The sequence below is a fragment of the Denticeps clupeoides genome, chromosome 5, assembly GCF_900700375.1.
Source record: "Denticeps clupeoides chromosome 5, fDenClu1.1, whole genome shotgun sequence".
Classification (NCBI taxonomy): domain Eukaryota; kingdom Metazoa; phylum Chordata; class Actinopteri; order Clupeiformes; family Denticipitidae; genus Denticeps; species Denticeps clupeoides.
The window spans coordinates 33,280,465-33,303,705 of NC_041711.1; the positions used below are offsets into that span (position 1 = coordinate 33,280,465).

At 46.3% G+C, this 23,241-nt stretch overlaps 2 protein-coding genes across 4 annotated transcripts; one reads left to right on the forward strand and one right to left on the reverse strand.

Annotated features, from left to right (window-relative positions):
• Nucleotides 1-356: 356 nt before the first annotated feature.
• preb (prolactin regulatory element binding) lies at nucleotides 357-4,051 on the reverse strand. Its single transcript, XM_028980800.1, has 10 exons — nucleotides 3,892-4,051; nucleotides 3,002-3,151; nucleotides 2,725-2,911; nucleotides 2,350-2,582; nucleotides 2,189-2,269; nucleotides 1,929-2,056; nucleotides 1,678-1,851; nucleotides 1,380-1,452; nucleotides 1,133-1,292; nucleotides 357-967 (listed from the first exon to the last, which is right to left on the reverse strand). Exons 2-10 carry the CDS (start codon nucleotides 3,134-3,136, stop codon nucleotides 873-875), a joined length of 1,266 nt encoding a protein of 421 aa, XP_028836633.1. The 5' UTR covers nucleotides 3,137-3,151; nucleotides 3,892-4,051; the 3' UTR covers nucleotides 357-872.
• Nucleotides 4,052-8,604: 4,553 nt separating this feature from the next.
• adcy3a (adenylate cyclase 3a) lies at nucleotides 8,605-23,104 on the forward strand. Of its 3 annotated transcripts, none has more exons than XM_028980693.1 (22): nucleotides 8,605-8,840; nucleotides 9,054-9,130; nucleotides 9,249-10,193; nucleotides 12,392-12,541; nucleotides 13,882-14,012; nucleotides 15,227-15,338; nucleotides 15,569-15,696; nucleotides 15,785-15,943; nucleotides 16,673-16,838; nucleotides 16,950-17,069; nucleotides 17,309-17,451; nucleotides 18,585-18,746; nucleotides 18,890-18,977; nucleotides 19,446-19,562; nucleotides 19,652-19,914; nucleotides 20,020-20,101; nucleotides 20,278-20,436; nucleotides 20,600-20,746; nucleotides 20,877-20,993; nucleotides 21,078-21,204; nucleotides 21,284-21,408; nucleotides 21,587-23,104. In XM_028980693.1, the coding sequence occupies exons 3-22, from the start codon at nucleotides 9,519-9,521 to the stop codon at nucleotides 21,767-21,769; spliced, it is 3,354 nt and encodes a 1,117-aa protein (XP_028836526.1). In that variant the 5' UTR covers nucleotides 8,605-8,840; nucleotides 9,054-9,130; nucleotides 9,249-9,518; the 3' UTR covers nucleotides 21,770-23,104. The 3 variants fall into 3 exon arrangements, with proteins under 3 accessions (XP_028836526.1, XP_028836527.1, XP_028836528.1); XM_028980694.1 differs by having other exon boundaries at nucleotides 16,953-17,069; XM_028980695.1 differs by lacking the exon at nucleotides 16,950-17,069.
• Nucleotides 23,105-23,241: the final 137 nt, after the last annotated feature.

Below are 23,241 nucleotides of genomic sequence, written 5' to 3' on the forward strand. Positions count from 1 at the left end.
CCTCCTACTGGAGAAACACACTCCACCAAGTCATATCTACAGCATACAGCAATAGGAACAGTGACCACCTCTGGCCAGTTCCAACCGCAAGTCCTCTGCAGACCAATGTTATTAGTGTATAGTATAGCTATATAGTATGTATTTAATATTTTTTAGATTTTTAAAAATATGTATGAAATTATTATTGATAATTGAAGACCTCTACATAATGAGTTGTTCTACATGTGACATTCATTCGTCATTTACTGACATATAACATTGAAGACTTTAAAAGCCTAGTGATCAGACCTCAGCACTCTGAGTTAAGTCTTTATATGATTATACAATGTAAAATCCAAAAAAAGGAGAAAAACTGATTTCAAAAGTATAATTATAATGTTATATTTGTCTTAAATACTGAACAGGCAGTAAGGGCTCACCCTTATGCATGTTGTCTGCGCTTGCATTTTGCAAGCACTACATTGTAGGCGTTATCAGCTGAATGGGCAAGATCAGGTCACGTGTTTTACTGAATTAATTTCAATCATAAAACCAAATCTTCTGATTTCTTTGCAGTCAAGGAGCTGCTGGTCTAGAATAGAGGGAAGCCAGCCTGGAACGTCCACATCTCCACAGGTCCACTGTAAACTCCATTTTCTTAGAAGGTCAAGAGTTTGGTGCATTTAACCGTGCTGTACAATTATGAATTTCAATAAGTCATAATAATAATTTCCAAAGTATTATTTAGGCTAATTTTGGTAAAAAATTACTAGCTCCATGTAGGCAAGACCTCAAAAGCACCAAAGTGAAGCGCATCCACCCCAGAGGGGATGTTTTGTGAGTGGACGTTTAAAAGTTGAGTCTTCGCTGTCAGTTGATAGAAGTCAAAATTTCTAAAGGAATCCTGGGAATAGGTTCTGAAGCAGGAGGATGATTCCGACCACCATGAACGCACACAAGATCAAAACCAGCCATAGGGGGAAGGTCCCTGTCGGTGCAAAGAGGGAGAGTTAGGTGCCAAACTACAGCAGTACATCTTTCTGCATGCACTCTGGTGAGTGAGACATGTATAACAGCAAAAGAAGGTCTAACAGTAAGTTTAAAAAAAGCAAAAAGGCAATAATGTTCACGGCTCACAGGAATAAACACTTACTTCGGTTGGGCACGGCATGCATCTGGCACCGGCTGTCCACAGCCACACTGAGCATGGCCACCTCATTGTCCCCCTTTACTGCCAGGCCCTTGGTGGAGTTTGGTAAGAAAGCCAGATCAGTCACCACAATTCCATGCGACTCTTGCATGTAATACAGCCTCTGCAGGAGACATGAAAGGAAATTGAATAGAGGAGAGGAGACATAGAAACGGGAAAAAATGCTTGTGTATTTTGTGTAACTGGCCACCTGTAGGGAGAAGGTGATGTGGATAGCTAGCGATCCAGTGACTGTTCCAAGTCCCAGAAAAGTCCCCGAGTCACTGAGATGGAAAAGCAAAAGCATAAGGAGCACAACGCACGTAAAACTACGAGAGAAAGTAAGTACACAACTTCTTGTTTCTACCTCAATTAACTTTCATCTCAACTGGTTTTAATCCTCATAGATTTTTTTAGCTGATCATTAAATCCTTAATAGAAACCACGTCACTAACATTTCACAAAGAAGCCAAATATATCTTTTCAGAAAGGATATGCCTCTTCCTCACCTGACAGCCAAACAAGAAATGACTTCATTGCCACAGGTCTTGGTGAGCAATGGCAGGAACGTATGTCCATCCCACTTGGTGAGGTAGCACGGTGGTGGCTTTCGCTCCCGTTTATGTGGTATCTGGACGGTATAAAGCCTCACGACATCCTTCTGGTCCTCAACTTTACCAAATCTGGGTGAGACAGGTGGTACAAAATATTTCTTCATACCACTAAATGAAGGTTTTATGTTTAAAATGTGATTTATCACCTGCAGGACTGATAGCGGTACATCTTTTCAGTGATTTGGGGCATGTTGTCATGCCAACAGAGGCCCATAGCCAGTTGATCCCCACTCCATACACTACATGCAAAGTCCCGTCCCACCGTCACAATGTGCTGAACAACAAAAACACACACACACACACACACACACACACATTTAAATGAAGCCATGTACTGCCACATTTCTCAGAATTGGCAAAAATCCATGATGTGCATTCAAGCATGGCCTGTCCACAACGATTATACCTTATTATCTGGACTAATATCCACATCCTCAAGTTCACTTTCATGAGCTTTGAAGTCAAACTTTGCCTTCATGGACGGATACTGAGGAGAGCAAAAGGCCTTTAGTGGTGAACACAGGAAACGGGGAGGATGATCATCCAAGGTGAGCTGAGTATACCAACCTCCCACACTCTGATATGGCCATCAGTGCCACCAGCCAGCAGTAACTTCAGGTCTGAACTGAAGCGCACACATTTCTGCAGCGGGTCCAGGGGGCTCAGGTCTGACTTGACCGAACTCACATCTTCTACGGTGATCTGCGCCGTCTCGTCCTTCATTTCCGGAGAATTACCAGACCCACTCTTGTCCCCACGGCCACCACGCTTCCTAGCGGTTCCCTGCTCTGCAGCAGTCCCTGTCCCACAACATAAGAGGGGGAAAAAAGCCATTTTGGTTCAGTGTTTTAAGAAAAATTAACCAGGTTGACCTAAAGCAACCTTAAAAATGAACAATTCATAGAACATTCAAAATGCAGAAGACTTTTGATCTGTTCTCACCATCTTTGGCAGCAGCCTTACGCCCGTCATGCTGACGAAAGCGCATCAGGGCACAGGTGTCATCCTGGCCAGCAGCAATGACATCGCCTCCCAGAGCCATGTTCATGGTGGCACGTGTCTCTGTGTCATGGGAGTGAAGCAGGGTGGCACTGTGCCTGCCACCCACCAGCTCCAGGCTCAGGAAGTGCTGAAGGGAAGCACAGGAAGTTGCACCTCAGATGTGAATGAGAGACACGCATCTCAGCAAAAGGTGAAGTTTGCCGCATTAATGACTCACCACCCCATTTTTTATTCCAGTTTTCGAGGCGCCGCCACCTCCCGCCGTGATGACCAGTCCAGTTTTGGGGTCCACTTTAATTGTATAAAGGGGAAAGGGAGCACGGTACAAGTCTGGCACTTTTCGTTTGCCCATGGCTACCACGGTGTTCTAGAACCAGAAAAGGGGTGATTTATTTACGGGTGGTAACAAAAAACGATATCAACAAAAGAACTGGAATTGAAAGATTGCGTTGACAGCAGTATGAAATAGAATGCTAGAAACTGGCTTATTAGATGGAACCTCTGTCCATCATCGTATATTAACAACAGTGGCTGAATGTGACAGTGAAAAAACAACTAAACCACTGCGCTCCGTTAATGGTTCAAAATAACCAGTTCGCATTTCAGGCAAACTAACAAATGCAAATAGCTGCTCAGCTTCGTTGTCGTTGCTGGAGTCCAAGTCTACTGTCATCTCATACACGTACATATTTCAGCCAAAACAACATAACTCGGAACTGAAGGTTGGACTAAACGTGTATACAAAAATATCGTTATATGATGTCCCTGTATCGATACAACATCACCACGTAATATATATCACGATATATTGCTGTATTGACATTTTCCAACAGCCCTAATTTCGTATATAGCGCATATGGTATGCGATATACTATATTAATAATAATAACAGTTAACAGGCTAAAGAGAAAAGTAACGAGCGAGGTGTAAGGAGGCCTTTGTCCTCGATTCCTTGAGGAAATAAAACACCGCGTACATGTGTACAGTCCGGCGCTGTTGTTTGTATGCGATTCATCGTCATCGAGGAGGAGGCTAGCTGGCTAACGTTAGCTGCCGGAGAGCTTCCGCCACCCAGGAGAGCAAATCTTCACCAGACCAACTCCTCACCTGCAACGCGCTCGGCCGCCGCGAACTTTACGCGCGAATCATCCTTCAGCGTCAAATCGCGCCACGGTAACCTGTCACCGGTTACCGACGTGGAGTGAAAATGCAGCCAGTCACTTCCGGACGCACACGTCGGCGGCGTAAGCTGTGCGCGTTTACGTCACCGGGACGTACGCATGCGCCGTACGTGCTCGGTCGCTCGGCGCTCCAGTGGCCCTGTTCAGGCCTGGAAGGTTGAAAGTGATTGTCACACACAGTGATTGTCACATGTGATACACAGCAGCACACGGCGCACCCAGTGAAATTTGTCCCCTGCATTTGTCTCCTGAGTGAGCAGTGGGCAGCCATGACAGGCACCCAGGGAGCAGTGTGTGGGGATCGGGATTCGAACCGGCAACCTTCTGATTGCGGGGCCGCTTCCTTAACCGCTAGGCCACCACATATTAAAGGGCAAAAACAGAGTCGCTCGGGATGCACATTGCCGATGGGGAGGACTAGGTCTGGAAGGGATGCCGGTGTACAACTTCTTGCCCTATCAATTATGCATAAAGAGGTTTACCAGCAAGAATGAAAGGGAACGGTTACGTGACAGTAGAGAGGCCAGCGATGTGAAATGGGTTGGTGGCCAGAGGCAGAGCTGGCAGAGTTACAGATGCTGAGATTTACAATAGGGATGGAAAGGATTAGAAATGGTTATGTTAAAGGAACAGTTGCGGTTGGACATTACAGAGACGAAGTCAGAGAGGAGAGTATGCTGATTATGTTGGGAGAAGGATGTTGAGGATGGAGCTGCCAGGCAAGTGGAGCTGTGGTGGCCTAGCGGATAAGAAAATCAAAAGAAAAGCACCGTCCCCACACTCCCCGGGCGCCTGTCATGGCTGCCCACTGCTCACCAAGGGTGATGGGTTAAATGCAGAGGACACATTTCGTTGTGTCACCGTGTGCTGTGCTTCACAATGACAATCACTTTCACTTTGTGAGGGGGAAAGAGGAAGAATGTAAATGAATGTGGTGAGAGAGAAGATGCAGGAGGAGAAGAGGAGGATGAAGAATAGGGAGAAACAAGATTGATCCGCTGTGGGGTCTCCTAACGGGAGCATCTGACAAAGAGAATGGAGAGGTGAAACTTCCTTAGACAGGATACTAAGCATCATACTACAGTATTAGCGGTTATATTACATTCTCTTCGGGTGTAATTACGTCCATAAAATATCTGTCATACAGAGAATATACAGGGTGGGCCATTTATATGGATACACCTTAATAAAATGGGAATGGTTGGTGATATTAACGTCCTGTTTGTGGCACATTAGTATATGTGAGGGGGGGAACTTTTCAAGATGGGTGGTGACCATAGTGGCCATTTTGAAGTCGGTCATCTTGGATCCAACTTTTGTTTTTTCAATAGGAAGAGGGTCATGTGACACATCAAATTTATTGTAAATTTCAAAAGAAAAACATAACTTTATTCTTTCATGAGTTATTTACAAGTTTCTGACCACTTATAAAATGACCCACCCTGTAGTGTTTCATTGGCCCTTGGGCAGATTTTACTGATACTCTACTGTAATAAATCAGTAAAACAGAATTTACATCGTAAAGCTTCTGAAATAATACAGTGCTATGTGATATACCTCATGATGGAAACAAGAGACATCAAAAACTCACACAAAATACACAGTCTGTAAGGTCCCGACTCTCCGGCTCCGTGTTCCGGTACGGAGTTTTACGTTGTCTCCCGGAATTTCCTGATTATGTGCAGCCTATCGTTTCACGTCTTTGTCCGAACATTGGTCGTCTTCCCCTGTATCTGTACGAGCCTTGGTTTAGTATTAAGTCCCTGCTCTGTTAGTTACGCGCTTGCGTCCATTTCCCCCCGCCATGCCTTGCGATCATGACCACAATCATATATTCAGCCACTTTTTACAACAGTAGCATTTCAAGTTTTTAGAATATTAGAATGCACAGCATCAATTCCTACCTTGTGGATAAAGCAGCGCAAACACTTACATGCTTGTTTTGAAAAAAGGACGAACGGTGGCTTCATGAACCGTACGACATCTCAAAAACTTGGGAACTTTTAAAGTATACATTTCTGACCAAAATATTATTTAAAAAACTTCATTTTATGCAACATCATTCTAGCAGACCTGTTCTAGAATGGACTGTGGAATGGAAAGGTTCTTTTCATTCTTTGTTGTCGTGTGTCTTTGAAATCCGACATAAAGTCTATTATATAAATACGCTTATGAAAAAAGTCTGAAAATGAGTACAGAAATGCTCGTCACCACAACAGCAGTGCGCAGGGGAGCCATTTATTAATTACTCAATTGGCTGTGCTCTCTGGGGTAATCTCTGAGTCCTCGGCAGCTCCAGGTTGGGAATAGTTATTAATTAGGCCCTCAGAATGTGAGCAAGATGGTGCATGAAGAAATCCCAGGAGCATCGCACCGTGGGCCCTGGTCTGCTTATGAAATGCCCCGTTAATTGACTCAGAACGCACCTCGTCCTGTGGTCTCCTGTGCGAACTCTTGTTTCCACCACACATCGAAAGCAAGAAATCCATACCCAGCGTGCTCTGCCGCGGCTCCAGGCCGCGTTGTTTGGTTTCGTCGTGGCGCCACGCCTCCGCTTCAGCAGAGATGACCGATATCATTAGTCAGTCATAGATGAACATGTGATGCGACGTTCATGTGTTCTTTACTTTATGAAGGTCATCTGCCTGATCATTGTTTTCTCGTTCAATACTGGGTTTCAGTGGAATAATCAATACAACCCGTTGGCGGTGTCAATGGAGGCGGCCGGTCTGCGAGAGTCCCGCTGTTTCTGCAGCAACCAAACAAGATACGCCCACAGTATCCCAGTGAAACACATTTACAGTCTCTCAAAAAAGTGAGTACACCCCTCATATTTTTGTAAATAATATTCTTATTATGACTCGGCCATCAATGTCAACGTCTACACTGCTGACAACAAAAGTTAGTACGCCCTGAGTGAGAATGAACCCCTTCCCCTCCCGGTGTCATGTGACTCATCATTGTTACATGATAAAGGTGGTAGTGGCCTAGTGGGTAACACACTCACCTGTGAACCAGAAGACCCAGGTTCAAATCCCACTTACTACCATCGTGTCCCTGAGCAGGACACTTAACCCTGAGTGTCTCCAGGGGGGGACTGTCCCTGTAAGTACTGACTGTAAGTCGCTCTGGATAAGGGTGTCTGATAAATGCTGTAAATGTAAATGTAAAGTGATAAAGTGAAGTGATTGTCACTTGTGATACACAGCAGCACAGCACATGGTGCACACAGTGAAATTTGTCCTCTGCATTTAACCATCACCCTTGGTGAGCAGTGGGCACCATGACAGGCGCCCGGGGAGCAGTGTGTGGGGACGGTGCTTTGCTCAGTGGCACCTTGGATCGGGATTCGAACCTTCAGATTACGGGGCCGCTTCCTTAACCGCTAGGACACCACTGGCCCTCAGTGGTGTGTTAAGCAGGGGGTTGTTGCTCTCACACTCCATCATACTGGACACTCTCAGTATCTGAAAAAAAGAACCGATGCTCTACATAAAGATGGCCGAGGTAATAAGACGACTGCCGCGCCCAGAGCACGATCCCCTCCCTTCAGAAACCAGGCCAGCATGACAACGGCCCCAAACACACCTCCAAGACGACCACTGCCTTGCTGAAGAAGCTGAGGGTGAAGTTGCTGGGCTGGACAAGCATTTGTCCAGACCTAAACCCTATCGAGCATCTGTGGGTCATCCCCAAATGGAAGGTCGCTAACATCCACCAGCTCCACCAGGAAGAGGACTCCAGTGGCTCTAGTGAACACCATGCACAAGAGAATTAAGGCAGTGGCCACACAAAATATTGGCACAATGTGGACATCTTTATTTGGGGGTGTAGTCACTTTTGTTGCCAGCCATTTAGACATTAATGGATGTGTGTTTATGCCAATTTACGCTTTTATGCAATCTGTACTCACTTTTCTGAGATATTGCATTTGCATTTAAGCTATTTGGCAGACACCCTTATCCAGAGTGACTTACAACGTGCTTCCATGTTACCATGGATGAAGTGATCAATTCTGGTTCACTAGGACCCTCAACTATGAACACAATCTTTTATTCACTCTGTTGTAGATTCTGTACACAAGTCAGAAGGTTACAAGTTCATCTAAATATTCTCTAAAGAGGAAGGTGCCGTGTGAAGGTGCTCAGTGACTGAGCTGGAAGTTCATTCCACCACCGAGGGGCCAAGATGGAGAAGAGTCTAGATGAGCGTCTTCCTTTTACCTTCAGAGATGGGGGGACCAGGCGAGCAGTACTGGAGGCTCGGAGTAAACGAGGTGCAGTGCGAGGTGTAATAAGGGCTGTGAGGTAGGATGGTGCTACTCCATGTTTGGCTTTGTAGGCCAGCATCAGTATTTTGAACCTGATGCGTGCAGCTACTGGAAGCCGGTGGATATAAATCACAGCTTGAGGACGGTAACAGTTCCATTTCCAGCTGTTGGTCGCTGTTCAGAAGGATAAATGTCTCTTCCTGGAGACACATTCGTTCAAAACCTGTTGCCTATTGCATTTTCCCCCCACAGTAACATTCTGTCTTAAATAAAGTAAAAAAGAAGAATGGAAAGACTTCCCTTGACACGCCTCCCTGGCCGCGGGTGGGTCGAGGGGGCGGGGCTTGTGCGCTCCTGCGGAAGGGGGGAGTCGGTGAGTGTGTGAGAGGGAGAAAAGGGGAGAGAGACATCGACGGCCACGCTCTCTCTCTCTCTCTCTCTCTCTCCCCGGACGACCCGCAGACGTCTGGCGGCGCCGCCGACTTCTCGCATCCGCTCGGCGGCAGGGGGGACCCTCCAGGCCCCGCCGGCGGACGCCGTGTGGCCGTCGTACGCGCGGATGGATCTGCCGGAGGGACCGGGGAGCCTCGGACGAACCCTGCGCGGTGAGGAACGTGGAACGAACCGCTCCGGGGGGCTGCTTGTCCCTCCCCGTGTGTCATGCGCCCTGCCGAAATGACGTAGGGCTTCTCTTTAAAAGTGGCCGGAGCCGACGGCGCTTAACCGCGGATAAATACAGAAAAAGAGAGAGAGAGAGAGAGCGAAACGATAAAAAGCGACGGTTTATATCCCTCTATCTCTCTCTTTTTTTATTCTAGGGGGAGAGCAACATGTATTTCCTGCCTCGGCTGCAGTCACAGCGCCCGCGTTAGAACCCGACGGAGATACCGGAGCGGTACGGATAATAATTATAATAATAATATATATATTTTTAAAAAATCTCTTTTATTGTCGGTTTGTTCTACGTCCTTGAACACGTTGTGTTGTTGTTGTCGTGGTTGTTTGTGTCGCAGGAGCGTTTTGAAGCGACCGTCGCATCCTCACCATGGAAACCCGGCGACATCGGCGGACCGGAGGCGGCTGCGTAAACAGGGCTTGATCGGCGTCACAGTCCCACGTCCTGACTCGAGGAGCCAGTATGTGACCGCAAGCCCCCTTTCGGCATGCAAGGCGCGACAATCAAGAGGTTCCTCGGAATCTAACAGCGGCCTCTCGGGTCAGAGGTCGTGGGGGGGGGGGTCAAGTTGCCATTTCCGCTGCGTGAGCCCCGAGGAGCCGTAGCCATGCCCCGGAACCGGGCCTTCTCGGAGCCGGAGTACTCGGCGGAGTACTCCGCCGACTGCTCGGTGACCCTCCCGTCGGACCCGGGCCAGGCGGTGGGGCGCACGCACGAGGTGACGGTGCGCAGCTCGGGCTGCTGCCTGTGCCTGCCGCGCTTCATGCGCCTCACCTTTGCGCCCGAGTCGCTGGAGAACCTCTACCAGACCTACTTCAGGCGGCAGCGGAACGAGACCCTGCTGGTGCTGGTGGTGTTCGCGGCGCTGTTTGACTGCTACGTCATCGTCATGTGCGCGGTGGTCTACACGAGTGACAAAATGGCCTCCGTGGTGGTGGCGTCGGTGGGACTGGCGGCCGACGTCCTGCTCTACCTGTTCTGCCGCTTCGGCCTGCTGCCCGACCGCATCTCCCGGAGGGTGGTGCCCTACGCCCTGTGGGTGCTCATCGCCGCCCAGATCTTCTGCTACCTTGGCCTGAACTTTGCCCGGTACCACCAGGCCAGCGACACCGTGGGCTGGCAGGCCTTCTTCAGCTTCTCCAACTTCCTCACCCTGCCCATGCGCCTCTCGCCCATCGTGCTCATCACCGCCGTGTCCTGCGGGGTGCACACCCTGGTGCTGGGGGTCACCATCGCCCAGCAGCAGCAGGAGGACATCCAGGGGGCCGCCCTGGGGAGACAGGTGAGACAAATTGGTGTCAGTAAGGGACCGGAGGCGAGAGATGAGGTCGGGGCTGAAGTGAGAAGTGAGAAGCTGTGCACGTGGGTCAGGGGTGGATGTGGTGACACGATTGAAAAGTGCCATGTGGATGAATTCAGGAGTCCTACGTATTTCAGAACTCCCACGCCGCTCCATTGTTCGCTACAAGAAATGCATTTTTTATTTTAGTATTATGAACGGCTCAAACGTAACTAGAAATAAAATGCTGTCCTTTCATCTGCAGCGATTTAGATCTAAGACGAGATGAGAAGAACTTTATTTATCTCGAGGGAAATTCTTTTGTCGACAACAGGCTCAATGCGGTAGGAGGAACAAGAGGAATAAACTATATTTACAAAAAATAGTACAATATGAGCAAATATCAATGACAATACTGATATTAATATATTGTAAATGTCCATCCATATTTACAAATGTAATAGATTTTCAGATTAGCATTGTTTTGTTACACGGGGGTAGTAACACGTTTATAATTCACATATTCACAATATTCATAATTACATATTCATTAGCCAAGACCCTCACCGTGATGTGAAAAAGGAATGAGCGTGCGTCTCTCAGGTGCGTCCAGGTGTCTTAACTGAAAGTGCTCCGGGCCCAGCGAGGCTCCGGCTCCTATTGATTAACCAGAGCGGGGCCCTGAACCATTAAGACCATGTGCAGCGGCAGAGCCACTCTGGCCCCTCTGAAGATTTCCTGCTAGCACCGGTCTTAGAACTTGCGACGTTCCTGACCAGGTTCCTCAAATCTTGCTCACGTTCCTGAACGTGCATTTTGCAGGGCACGTGGTCCCGTTGAGAGACGCCACTATGCTGCCCAGCTTCTTCTGACGCTCATGTTTATGGTCTCTGCCACCACGAACAGCACGTGTAGATGCATTACGGAATTTGGTGGTTCGCTGTAGAGCGGGTATTCCGTCCGTATCTAGCATTTTCTCGCCGCGTGTACCAGCGCAGGTCGACCTGGTTGCTGTACAAACCATTTCACGCCGGGAAATGGTTTGGGTCTGAGGCAGTGGTGGCCTAGCGGTTAAGGAAGCGCCCCCGTAATCAGAAGGTTGCTGGTTCGAATCCCGATCCGCCAAGGTACCACTGAGGTCCCCACACACTGCTCCCCGGGCGCTGGTCATGGCTGCCCACTGCTCACTCAGGGTGATGGGTTAAATGCAGAGGACAAATTTCACTGTGTGCACCGTGTGCTGTGCTGCTGTGTATCACATGTGACAATCACTACAGACTTTAGTTCCCTGTCAAATTATCCCGGGTTCGTGACAATTTTGCCTGCATCTAGAACACCGACTTCATGAACTGATGGTTAAACGTGTATGATCATGGGGCAGTGGTGGCCTAGCGGTTAAGGAAGCGACCCCGTAATCAGAAGGTTGCCGGTTCGAATCCCGATCCGCCAAGGTACCACTGAGCAAAAGCACCGTCCCCACACACTGCTCCCCGGGCGCCTGTCATGGCTGCCCACTGCTCACTCAGGGTGATGGGTTAAATGCAGAAGACAAATTTCACTGTGTGCACCGTGTGCTGTGTGTCACATGTGACAATCACTTCACTTTAATCAGAAGGTTGCCGGTTCAAATCCCGATCCGCCAAGGTGTCACTGAGGTGCCACTGAGCAAAGCACCGTCCCCACACACTGCTCCCCGGGCACCTGTCATGGCTGCCCACTGCTCACTCAGGGTGATGGGTTAAATACAGAGGACACATTTCACTGTGTGCACCATGTGCTGTGCTGCTGTGTATCACTTCATGTACAGGGTGGGCCATTTATATGGATACACCTTAATAAAATGGGAATGGTTGGTGACATTGAACACATTTTATAAGTGGTCAGAAACTTGTAAATAACTCATGAAAGAATAAAGTTACGTTTTTCTTTTGAAATTTACAATAAATTTGATGTGTCACATGACCCTCTTCCTATTGAAAAACAAAAGTTGGATCCAAGATGGCTGACTTCAAAATGGCCACTATGGTCACCACCCATCTTGAAAAGTTTGCCCCCCTCACATATACTAATGTGCCACAAACAAGACGTTAATATCACCAACCATTCCCATTTTATTAAGGTGTAATCATATAAATGGCCCACCCTGTACAATAATATATGACATGTTTAAGCAAATGAGTGTGTGTCTGTGTGCTCTCTAGCTCCTGGCCAACGTTGTGATATACCTGTGTGCCATCACGGTGGGTGTCATGTCGTATTACATGGCTGACCGCAAACACCGCAAGGCCTTCCTGGAGGCTCGGCAGTCCCTGGAGGTCAAGCTGAACCTGGAGGAGCAGAGTCAGCAGCAGGTGAGACAGAGAAATAAGAATGACGCCATTCTTGTTTGCAGCCATTTTGTGGCACAATCCTGTGGCCGGAGGGGAAGAAACCATATGCGGGGGATCCGGGGTTCGTGTGGTGGAACGGGAAGGAACGAGCTACTCAGTCGCCGGCTGGGCCGTTGGTGTGGGCTGAGTGCTCCCGGCTGGGCGTTACCGCGCGGCCCGGCCAGATGAGTGGCCGCCGATGGCTGAGGCCTACTGTACATCGCGTGGCGCTCCGTCTCGCCGCCGCGGACGATGCTCGGCTCCGTAATTCAGGTCCATAGTTTTGTGCCGATGCGGTCGTGTTCTGACTGATACGGGTGTGTGTGTGTGTGTGTGTGTGTGTGTGTGTTATGTACTGTTTGGCTTCCCTTATGCCGTCTCACAGCTGTGGCCATCGGGCATTCTGGATTGCTACTATTTATGGAACAAACGGTTACTGCTGTAAAGAGAGCGAGCGGGCGAGCGAGCACAGAGGGAAGTATGTGGCGGGGGAGGCTGGGAGGGGAGGCGCAGAGATGTCTGTGTGTGTGTGTGTGTGTGTGTGTGTTTGGGAAGGCAAGTAGAGAGAAAGAGCAGAGCGGACTGATAAGACCATAAGAGGAGAAACTCCCTGAATACTAATGGCGAAGCACGGGCTGCTGGGAGACGAGAGCCGCCAGCCAATCAAGCAGCATCCGGCCGCTGCAGGTTACCATGGCGACCGGCCTCCTGAGACGGTGTCGGCTGTAATCACACTACCGACTCGCTCCCCTTGCTCCAGACCCCGCCACCAAGCCGCGTCCTTTCTTTTTTTTTTTTTTTTTCATGGCTGTTCATTTTCATCAGATGACAGAATTCAGATCAGCTCTTCTACTCTGTCGCCTCCATCCATCCACATGTCAGGGGGTCCGTGCTGCAGCCCCGCGGCTTGCCCGACTGACGGGAGTCATATCTCGTGAGCATGCCAAGTGCAACCAGCTCAGACGAGTGGGTGATGACCTTATGCTGTTGGCCAATCGGATTTGTGTTTAATGATGACTCTGAATCAGTGATATCAGAAGAGTGCAGCAATAATGTTCTCTGCTGTCATCTCCTATTGGATGATTGTGGCCTTTGTAAATAGAGAAATCAGAGAAACCAGGTCAGCCCTCTGGTTTCATATGTGTTCTTAATGTGTTTGGCAAAGGACATGTTGGATGTTTCCACTTTACTCAGTGCCCATATAGTGCTGTCTACACGGAGATAATCACAGAGGATTATACCTGTTCACGGTGGAGATGTAAATCCGTATTAAAGTGATTAATTTCTGATCAGCCCGTGATGTGCGTGTGTTCCATGTCCAGGAGAGACTGCTGCTGTCCATTCTCCCCAAACACATTGCAGACGAAATGCTGCAGGACATGAAGAAGGAAGCCAGCCAGAAAGAAATGCAGCAGTTCAACACCATGTACATGTATCGCCATGAAAATGTCAGGTGTAGTATCTCATCAATAATTTATCAAATCATTATGGGTGCAATAACAGGCATGTCTACACAGCTGTATTGATATTGTGGTAATATCATGGGATGAAGGCAGTAATAGAGTTGAGCATGTGGTCTTAAATAGGCCTGCTGTGGGCATGGGAACATGGTCTAGCTTTTAAATGGTTCTTATTGAAGACCAACGAAAGTTGGTTTGGTGGTTTTTTCACATGATGCATTACTGCTCAAAATGGAAACAAGAACGTTCCCAAAACATAGCAGCCAAACAAAGAAAGAAACTCTGGGTTACTCTAGAGTAGGGCTGGGTGATGTGGCAAAAATAATTTCCAATGTATTTTCCCATATTGACAGATAGCATTTCATTTCCTGATACTGTCAGTTTGAGAGCATCCACACTGAAACCTGAAGAACCTAGAGAACATTTCAGCTCTACGTTCTTAACATGCATTAAGAAGATAAATACAGAAACATTAAAGAACACATTTATAAAAATATAAGAAGAAAACAAAATAACATGACTGTCATGGCCAACACGCCTCCAGCCCGCTAGAGTGCGCCTCACCAGCCTGGGAGACGACGACCCGGAAGAGGAAATGGAAGCGGGCGTGGCAAGTATAAAAGTGAGGTAACCCCAAGGAGACACGCCCGTCCAAGAACCCGGACCATCCTGAAACCCGCCGTCTTCCGGTTCTCCTCTGGCCCGGTCCTTCCCAAAGATCCCGAACCGACTCCCCGCTGCATTGCAGCGCGTCCATTGCTTCCTCATTCCTCGCCGGCCAGGCGCCTCCGGTCCTCCTGCCCCGCTCGCCCAGTGTCCTCTACCGGTACGGCGGCTTATCCCCACGCCCAAAGTATGTCTGCAAGTACGTCATCGAATTCCCCCTGTGACAATGACTTTACATTATTCAGCATAATTCCATAGTGGCCATAACCAATCCATTAGCCATCAACCAACTAACGTTTTATCAAACGTGGGAGCAGTGTGTGGGGATGGAGCTTTGCTCAGTGGCACCTCAGTGGCACCTTGGCGGATCAGGAGTCGAACCAGCAACCTTCTGAACCGCCAGGCCACCACCGTTAGCGACCTTCATTACTAATTGTGCCATATAATCACCCAGCATTAGTCTAGAGACAACCTGCAAAACATCAGCACAGTATTAGTTATGAATGAAATACTGGCATTAAAAATGCCTTGTTCTCTACAGTATTCTGTTTGCAGACATTGTGGGCTTCACACAGCTCTCATCATCCTGCAGTGCACAAGAGCTGGTCAAACTTCTTAATGAGCTGTTTGCCCGCTTCGACAAGTTGGCTGCTGTGAGTCGACACCATTTTTTTATACACAGCTTTAGCTGTCAAATATGCCAGTCAATTCCTTTCTGTTTGCACAATTCATTCACTAATTGTATATATACATATATTAATAGCTTTTTAAGAATGTATGTAATAATAAATGCTTTTCAAGACAACGTAATATTTAAACAATATAAAAAATGAAAAACAGAGAGGGGAATGTGTATTAATACATTTACTTCTGATCTCTGCAGAAATACCATCAGCTGAGGATCAAGATTCTTGGCGACTGTTATTACTGTATCTGTGGGCTCCCAGATTACCGTGACGACCATGCTGCTTGCTCCATAATGATGGGCCTGGCCATGGTGGAGGCCATCTCGTGAGTTTCACTGGAGAAGAAAGCACTCTCATCACTCTGGTTCGAACTACCACAGGCTTCCTCACTTCTTTACTTTCATTCGCTCCAGGTATGTGCGAGAGAAGACGCAGACGGATGTAGACATGCGCGTTGGGGTGCATTCAGGCACTGTGTTGGGTGGCGTGCTGGGACAGAAGCGTTGGCAGTATGACGTTTGGTCTACAGATGTAACAGTGGCCAACAAGATGGAGGCAGGGGGAATTCCAGGGTAAGAAATGGGGATGCACCACTCCAGTGCTTGTATCGGGAACCTGTCAAATATTGCCTGATTGGGTTCTGGGGGCGACAGTGTGCCGATCTATTTAACCGATGTTTCGACGTTTTTATACACACATGCACTACATCCTGCAAGTGTGCTCTTCATTATATGTACACGGTGTGCAGGTGTAATGGCATGCTTTGCCAAGCTCTAGCTAACACAGCGTGAGCATAAAATGGGGGCACTAACAATAAAATGGCATCAGTCTGGAGGTATTTTGTGATTGCTACACCAACATGTTCCACAACTAATATCTGCAGCACCAGTGTTTTTATAAAGCATCGGATCAAACCAACATTTGCATATATTTGTGTAATAGTTATATTGTCTTTCAAGTAAAGACAGTGAAGTCTGATGTTTCCTTTAAGGTAAGAGTTCACTATTCAGTACTCAGTATCAGGCTTTGGTATCGTATCAGAACTGAGAAAGCTGGATCAGTGCATCACTAGTAAGTATTGTGGATTATAATTTTAAATTTAAACAGATCCATGATCCGATCAGGAGCATGACAAATATACTGATCTTAAAAGCCGTTATATTAAGGCGGTTAATTAAGGTTTTGTGCATTTTTTTAATGAATTAATACATTTGAATATAATTTAGAATATTATTTAGAATTTAAATGTGTTTATATTTTACAATAATTGTGGTTGTATTATATTGTTATATTTATTTCAGGCGTGTGCATATCTCCCAGAGTACCATGGAGTGCCTGCATGGAGAATTTGACGTGGAGCCGGGTAATGGGGGAGATCGCTGTGAATACCTGAAGGAGAGGGGCATTGAGACATACCTGGTGGTGGTCTCTAAAGGACCTGTGGGGAAAAATGGCATCAATGGTGTGGTGAGTGTCTTCACACTCGCCGCAATATCACCTCACCTATCACCTCACACAAGCCTGTTCCGCTTCCTTCTAGCTGCACTCCCTCTATCACCCTCTCTTGTTTCTTTTTAGAAGCTGTCAGTCACATCCTCCAATGGGAACTCTCCACTGCTGATTAACACCACTGAATGCAATGGGAGTGTTCACACGGCCTGCACTACGCCTGAGGAACCGGAGGACCTGGACATGCGGGTCCTTAACCTTCTGTCATACTTAACACCTCACCTAAACGTTTCACTTACCACTTTTACAAAACTAATCCTTCCGCAAACGCCAAAATAAAACTTCTCTAACATCTTCAGCAGACAATGTACTGATGTACAATAAGAAACATCTAGTAACCTATATCTTTACTGAATGTGTCTAATTCACTATTCATTTTGTAATAGTAGAAAGATGGATTATTTAGGGTAGCTTATCTCTGTTTGCAGGTAGTAAACCCCTCCTTCCCAAACCCACGGCGTCGGCTACGGCTGCGCGACCTGGCGGAGAGAGTGATAGATGCTCAGGAGAATGAGCAGGAACTGAATAAGCTTCTCAACGAGGCTCTGCTGGAGCGAGAGACCGTTCAAGCGTAAGCAGAGGCCACGCTGTGCATAAATGAAACTGTGTGACATGCTTCTCTGAAATGAATTCTTATCTCTTAACTGTTTAAACACACCGCACTTCACATGAAAACAGGAAGGTTCATCAGAAAGTTGCATTGTGAGTTGCTGTCTTCAGTTATATAGTGTGGTAAAGAGAATAAGAAGAGAACAGATCCTCCTGTAATGATGGATTTGTTCTAGGTTCATGACAGGTTTCAGGAATGCTTGTGTAATCTTAAAAAAAAATGAATATAAAAAATATAAAAATTACAGTACCACTGCTGACAGTGACAGTAGTGCATGGGGAGGGCACAACTTAATTGCATGTTCTGAGTTTTAATGGGAAACTACCACCACCTTTAAGAAGCAGTTGAAAACCCACTTGTTCAAAAAGTATTTCATACGAGTCCAACACTAACACACACACACACACACTCACAAAAAAAATTGACTAGCACTTAACAACTTCCGAGCATGTTCTATTCTTGACAAGTTCGGCCTTATCAGGGCTCTTAGTTTTTAACTCACAATCTATGGAAGCCGAACGAGAATCGCTGGTGTCGTCCTCATGTAAGTCGCTTTGGATAAAAGCTTCTGCCAAGTAAAGTAAAGTAAACACTAAATCATTACTGAGGAACTTTCGGGGCAGTGGTGGCCTAGCGGTTAAGGAAGTGGCCCCATAATCACAAGGTTGCCGGTTCGAATCCTGCCCACTGCTCACCAAGGGTGATGGGTTAAATGCAGAGGACAAATTTCACTGTGTGCACCGTGTGCTGTGCTGCTGTGTATCACATGTGACAATCACTTCACTTTATATTTGTGAGGAAATAGCACCATCTATGTTAAATAATGTTGACATTATTGCTAAATAGTCTCAAACAGTTAGGTAGCAGTTGCTGGGTACGTTATGGCTTTGTGTAACGCCGAAGTTGCATCGATGAAGACTATCAGGTATGATCCAAAGCGACTCAAGTCAAGTAATTGATAACAACATGCCAGCAATCAAAAGCTCATAACAGGCCGACTATAATATACATAATGAAGGGAATCCTCTGTACACACATGGGGCTTTGTTCTAATCACATGCTTTTTGTTTTTCGTACTTGTTTGTTCTGGTCAGGCTGAAAGGGAAGCACACTAATCGACTGTCCCTGCGCTTTGTGGACCCTGAGCTGGAGACCCGGTTCTCGGTGGAGAAGGAGAAGCAGAGTGGGGCTGCCTTCAGCTGCTCATGTGTGGTCCTGCTGTTCACTGCTGTCATGGAGGCCCTCATCGATCCTCTGTGAGTTCACTAGCATCCACGATATTCCCATCTTACCAACTGGGCTTGGGATTGGGAAAACACTCAACTGTATGAATAAAGGCTGAATTGCTGAAAATGAACTTGTCTATTCAATTCTGTTGTTGTTTTACGTTTGGTTTCAGATTGATAGTGAACTATGTGACACTGGCAGTAGGCGAGGTTCTGCTGCTCGTTCTCACCGTCTGTTCGCTGGCAGCCATTTTCCCACGGGTATGTGACAGTATAAGGCAGGCATAAAGACTTTTTAATTAATGGATATCTGTTTGAATTCATGCATGACATTGCAATGGGTGGCTATTTCATGATATGCTGAATAAACAGCATGCACAGGCTGGGCATTGTGATCAATCCTTGTCAATAGCTATTAGCCTGAAAACAGATGGTAAAGTCACAGTGCAGAGCTCAAAAAATGTTTTTTACAAAACACATCATAAAGCCATATTAATTTGGGGTCAGTGCATTTTCAATTGACTGATACAGTAATACACCACTATTGACTGGTGCTGTCACCAGTTGCCCTCAGGGTAGATCATACCCTAATGCATATATCACACAGTCATACACACTCAAAAGCAGATTTGAATTCAGGGTGAAATTTTTGCCTAGGAAGTAATGACCTATTTAGGGCTTATTAAGTATATGTTAGTGGTACTGTGTAGAAATAATTCTCTGTCACAGGTATTTCCCAAAAGGCTGGTGTCTTTCTCTACGTGGATCGATCACACACGCTGGGCCCGAAATACATGGGCAATGGCAGCCATCATTATTCTAACAATGGCAGACATTGTTGACATGGTGAGTAGCACTAATTATCCACCCACCTTACCAGTGTAGTGCATGTATCTGTATGCTAATCTATGGTGTTAATGCTTCCTTGTGTGTAGCTGAGTTGTGTGCCATTGTCCCTCAATGGCACTTCAGCCAGCTCCCAAGCGGCTCTTGGTGATGGGGGTTGTTTGGAGAACCCTAAATACTACAGCTTCATCGCTGTGTTGGCCCTCATAGCAACGACCATGCTGGTGCAGGTCAGCCACATGGTCAAGCTGACGCTCATGCTCCTCATCGGCGTGGCAACGGGTATTGTCAATACCTACAGTTGGAGTGAGATCTTCGACAAGTACGATGAGACACACTTTCAGGAGTACAGGTGGGTCCCTGCTGTCGTGGCTGAGACCATGTTTGGCAACACTGCTGATAAAGATGAATTAGTTTGGTTTTATTACCTGAGACCATGACTCTTCTCTCTGCTCAGGTCTGAGTTGGTGCCATCCAAATACATGATGACTTTGATGATCTTCATCATGATGATTAGCTTTTATTACTTCGCTCGACACGTACGTTACTTCTCCATTAGTCCTCACAACTCGTCTTGCACCAATCATTGTCGGCTGGGTCATTCCATGTCGAATCATCACACTTTGTGAAAATGTGATGATTTTACATGGAAAAATCCTGTTGTCCTCCATTGTGGCATCTCTGATGGATCTCACTGTTCCTCTGTCTCTACCAGGTGGAAAAGCTGGCCCGCACACTGTTCCTGTGGAAGATTGAGGTTCACGAGCAGAAGGAGAAGGTGTATGAGATGAGGCGCTGGAATGAAGCCCTCGTCACGAACATGCTGCCAGAACATGTGGCTCGCCACTTCTTGGGCTCCAAGAAAAGGGATGAGGTGTGTGCTGCTTTAGCCATAATGCTTATGGCATTTTTCCAATTTGGGACTGTGACTTTGCGTCAAACAAGTTCAGGCAAGAGAGGTGCTTGGAAGATATTTTGAACCCAGATACAGTCCCAATGTGTGGAAATGTAAGAAAATTTTGTTTTCTGTCTTCCAGGAGCTGTACAGTCAGTCATATGATGAAATTGGCGTCATGTTTGCATCCATCCCCAACTTTTCGGACTTTTACACAGAAGAAAGCATTAATAATGGGGGTATTGAGTGCCTGAGGTTCCTCAACGAAATAATCTCAGACTTTGACAGTGTAAGCAAATAACTAAACAGAAAATACAAAACTGAGAAAATCATTGTTGAAACGAACCTTTACCCCACTTTATGCACGCTGTGATCAATAAGTAATATTTTTCTTGGTCCATGCATGTTGGCGTTGGCAGCTTCTAGATGAGGCCCAGTTCCGCTGCATTACCAAGATTAAAACGATAGGCAGCACCTACATGGCCGCATCAGGGGTCACGCCAGACATCAGTACAAATGGATATGCCTGCATGAAGGTGAGCCAGTTTCTAAACGACATTCTGACCATGATGATGATGATAATGGAAATGATGAAGGTAACTGTGGTCTTTGTGTTGTAGAAGGAGGAGCTTTCAGACAGAGAGCGCTGGCAGCATTTGGCGGACCTGGCTGACTTTGCCTTGGCCATGAAAGTGACACTCATGAACATCAACTACCAGTCCTTCAACAACTTCATGCTCCGAATTGGTTAGTATTACGCTTCCTCCGTTCAGAATGTACACAAAGTGAAATGTATTAGCGGTTTATTTTAATTTCTCTATTACAGGTCTGAATAAGGGGGGTGTGCTGGCCGGAGTAATTGGGGCCAGGAAGCCTCACTTTGATATTTGGGGAAACACTGTGAATGTCGCCAGTCGCATGGAGTCTACAGGCGTCATGGGCAACATCCAGGTAATTTGTATAAAGTAAGACTCAGGAAACTGTAATGAAGAGTCAACCTTGTGGTCCCATCTGCTGAATCTGGATAAGGTCGTTTCTCATTTGCAAAGTTAATAAATTGGATGAGCAAAAATAGAGCCTTGCTTGTGCAAGTCTATTGCACCTAATAATGTGCATCTGCTGCCCCCAGGTGGTGGAAGATTGCTACTTGATCCTGAAGGAGTACGGCTTCCGCTTCGTAAGAAGGGGCCCCATCTTCGTGAAGGGGAAAGGAGAACTTCTCACTTATTTCCTTAAAGGACGAGAAAAGCAAGGTTCTTTCATCAACAGTTCCTCTGTCACTCTGCCCCATCAAGTAGTGGAGAGCTCCTGACCAATCCGCCTTTGGATGCTCGCAGTCCTGTACAATGCACACTGTCATTTTGTCACATAGAAACACAGACACACACGTGCGTACTGTATACGTTCATCTGAATCTGTTCGCCTCATGAGTTGTCCCTTCAAGTGCAGGAATTCATTTTGAAATGAATGAGGATTTTTTTTTTTTTTTTTTTGCACTGCCAGAGACCAGGAACTATAGCAGTCAGCCGTGTGATTCTGTCTTTCAGCTCCGCAAATACTTTTCAGTATTTTACGTGCACCTTCTGTTTCCTCCCTTCTTACAAGTAGAGTCCACACTACATTTTAATAGTTTACACTTAAAACTTCATAAATTGCTACAAATCAATGAACTATTTGATGGTTTTTGGGAATTTTTATGTCCTTATTTCTTTTTGTTTCTCCACCATTAACATATTTAAGATTGTGTTTTTTGGGGGGAAAAGGAGAGAATTTTCCACTGACTGCTTGGGTCCTATGTCGTTCCTGATACTCGCCTGTGCGTGTGTGTGAGGGGGGGGTCACGTTCTTACATGTGGGTGTGCGTGCTTGCATGCTTTCTGACCTCAATCCCTCCTCTTCTCATGACTTGAAAAATGTGCAGGGTTGATGGTGTGTCCCCTCTCTGGCACCTTGCACCCAGCGATCTCTTCTGGCCCATGCATTTGGGCGTAAATGGTGGTGTTCATGAGTGCCAAATGGGAGCAACATTGCATGTGTTTACATGTACAGAATGTGTGCCTCTCCTTGATGCTGGTCAGACTGTAGCAGGTATGTGTGTGAGTGTGAAAGCATCACTGTGGGCAGAATGTTAAAAGTACACATATGCCAGGTGTGTATACCTTGTACATTTGTGCAGTTGTACAAGTGAGGGTGGCACTCAACTAAAAGTCTAAAACCGCTTGTTTTCCTTCCCAAATATATTGGATGAATGTGCAATAGTTTATTCTTTTACAAGATGTTCCCATCTCTTAATTCCCTTGCAAAGTACATTCCCTTCCCTGTAAGTCATATTTTTATATAAGTGTGTAAGTTTCATTCAAGCTGAAAATGGTACAGTATGTCTACAAAGCTGAGAATACAGTTTAAGGGTCCAGTTAATTTATTGCAAATGTCAGGGATATAAAGTCTGTTAACACTTGGATAGTATTGTTATAGCAGATGTTGAGTTTCCATATGTTAAAATGACAAAAGAAGGAATGGTACTGGCTTAGATTTGTACTGACCAGTGCAGAACATTGCTTTATTTTGTATTTTTAAAGATCATTTGACATGGGAATAAAACGGCACTTTGATTGATCTGTTCAATAAATGTGTTTTCATTTGAAAATGATTCCTTTTTTAGTCTAATTGGCCATTCTTTAAATGTGACGTAGCAGGGACACTGGTTATACCAAATAATTCTAAAATATGTATAAAGTGTATAGAAGGGACATATAAATATTGGCCATCTTATATGAAAAATTA

Coding starts and splice junctions, on each gene's coding strand:
- preb (XM_028980800.1), bottom strand. CDS start 3,136: ATGGGCAAACGAAAAGTGCCAGACTTGTACCGTGCTCCCTTTCCCCTT. Junction 2,270..2,349: donor GCCATATCAGAGTGTGGGAG/GTTGGTATACTC, acceptor TGCTCTCCTCAG/TATCCGTCCATGAAGGCAAA. Junction 2,057..2,188: donor ATATTAGTCCAGATAATAAG/GTATAATCGTTG, acceptor TTTGTTGTTCAG/CACATTGTGACGGTGGGACG.
- adcy3a (XM_028980693.1), top strand. CDS start 9,519: ATGCCCCGGAACCGGGCCTTCTCGGAGCCGGAGTACTCGGCGGAGTAC. Junction 10,194..12,391: donor GGGCCGCCCTGGGGAGACAG/GTGAGACAAATT, acceptor TGTGCTCTCTAG/CTCCTGGCCAACGTTGTGAT. Junction 21,205..21,283: donor CAACTTCATGCTCCGAATTG/GTTAGTATTACG, acceptor TCTCTATTACAG/GTCTGAATAAGGGGGGTGTG.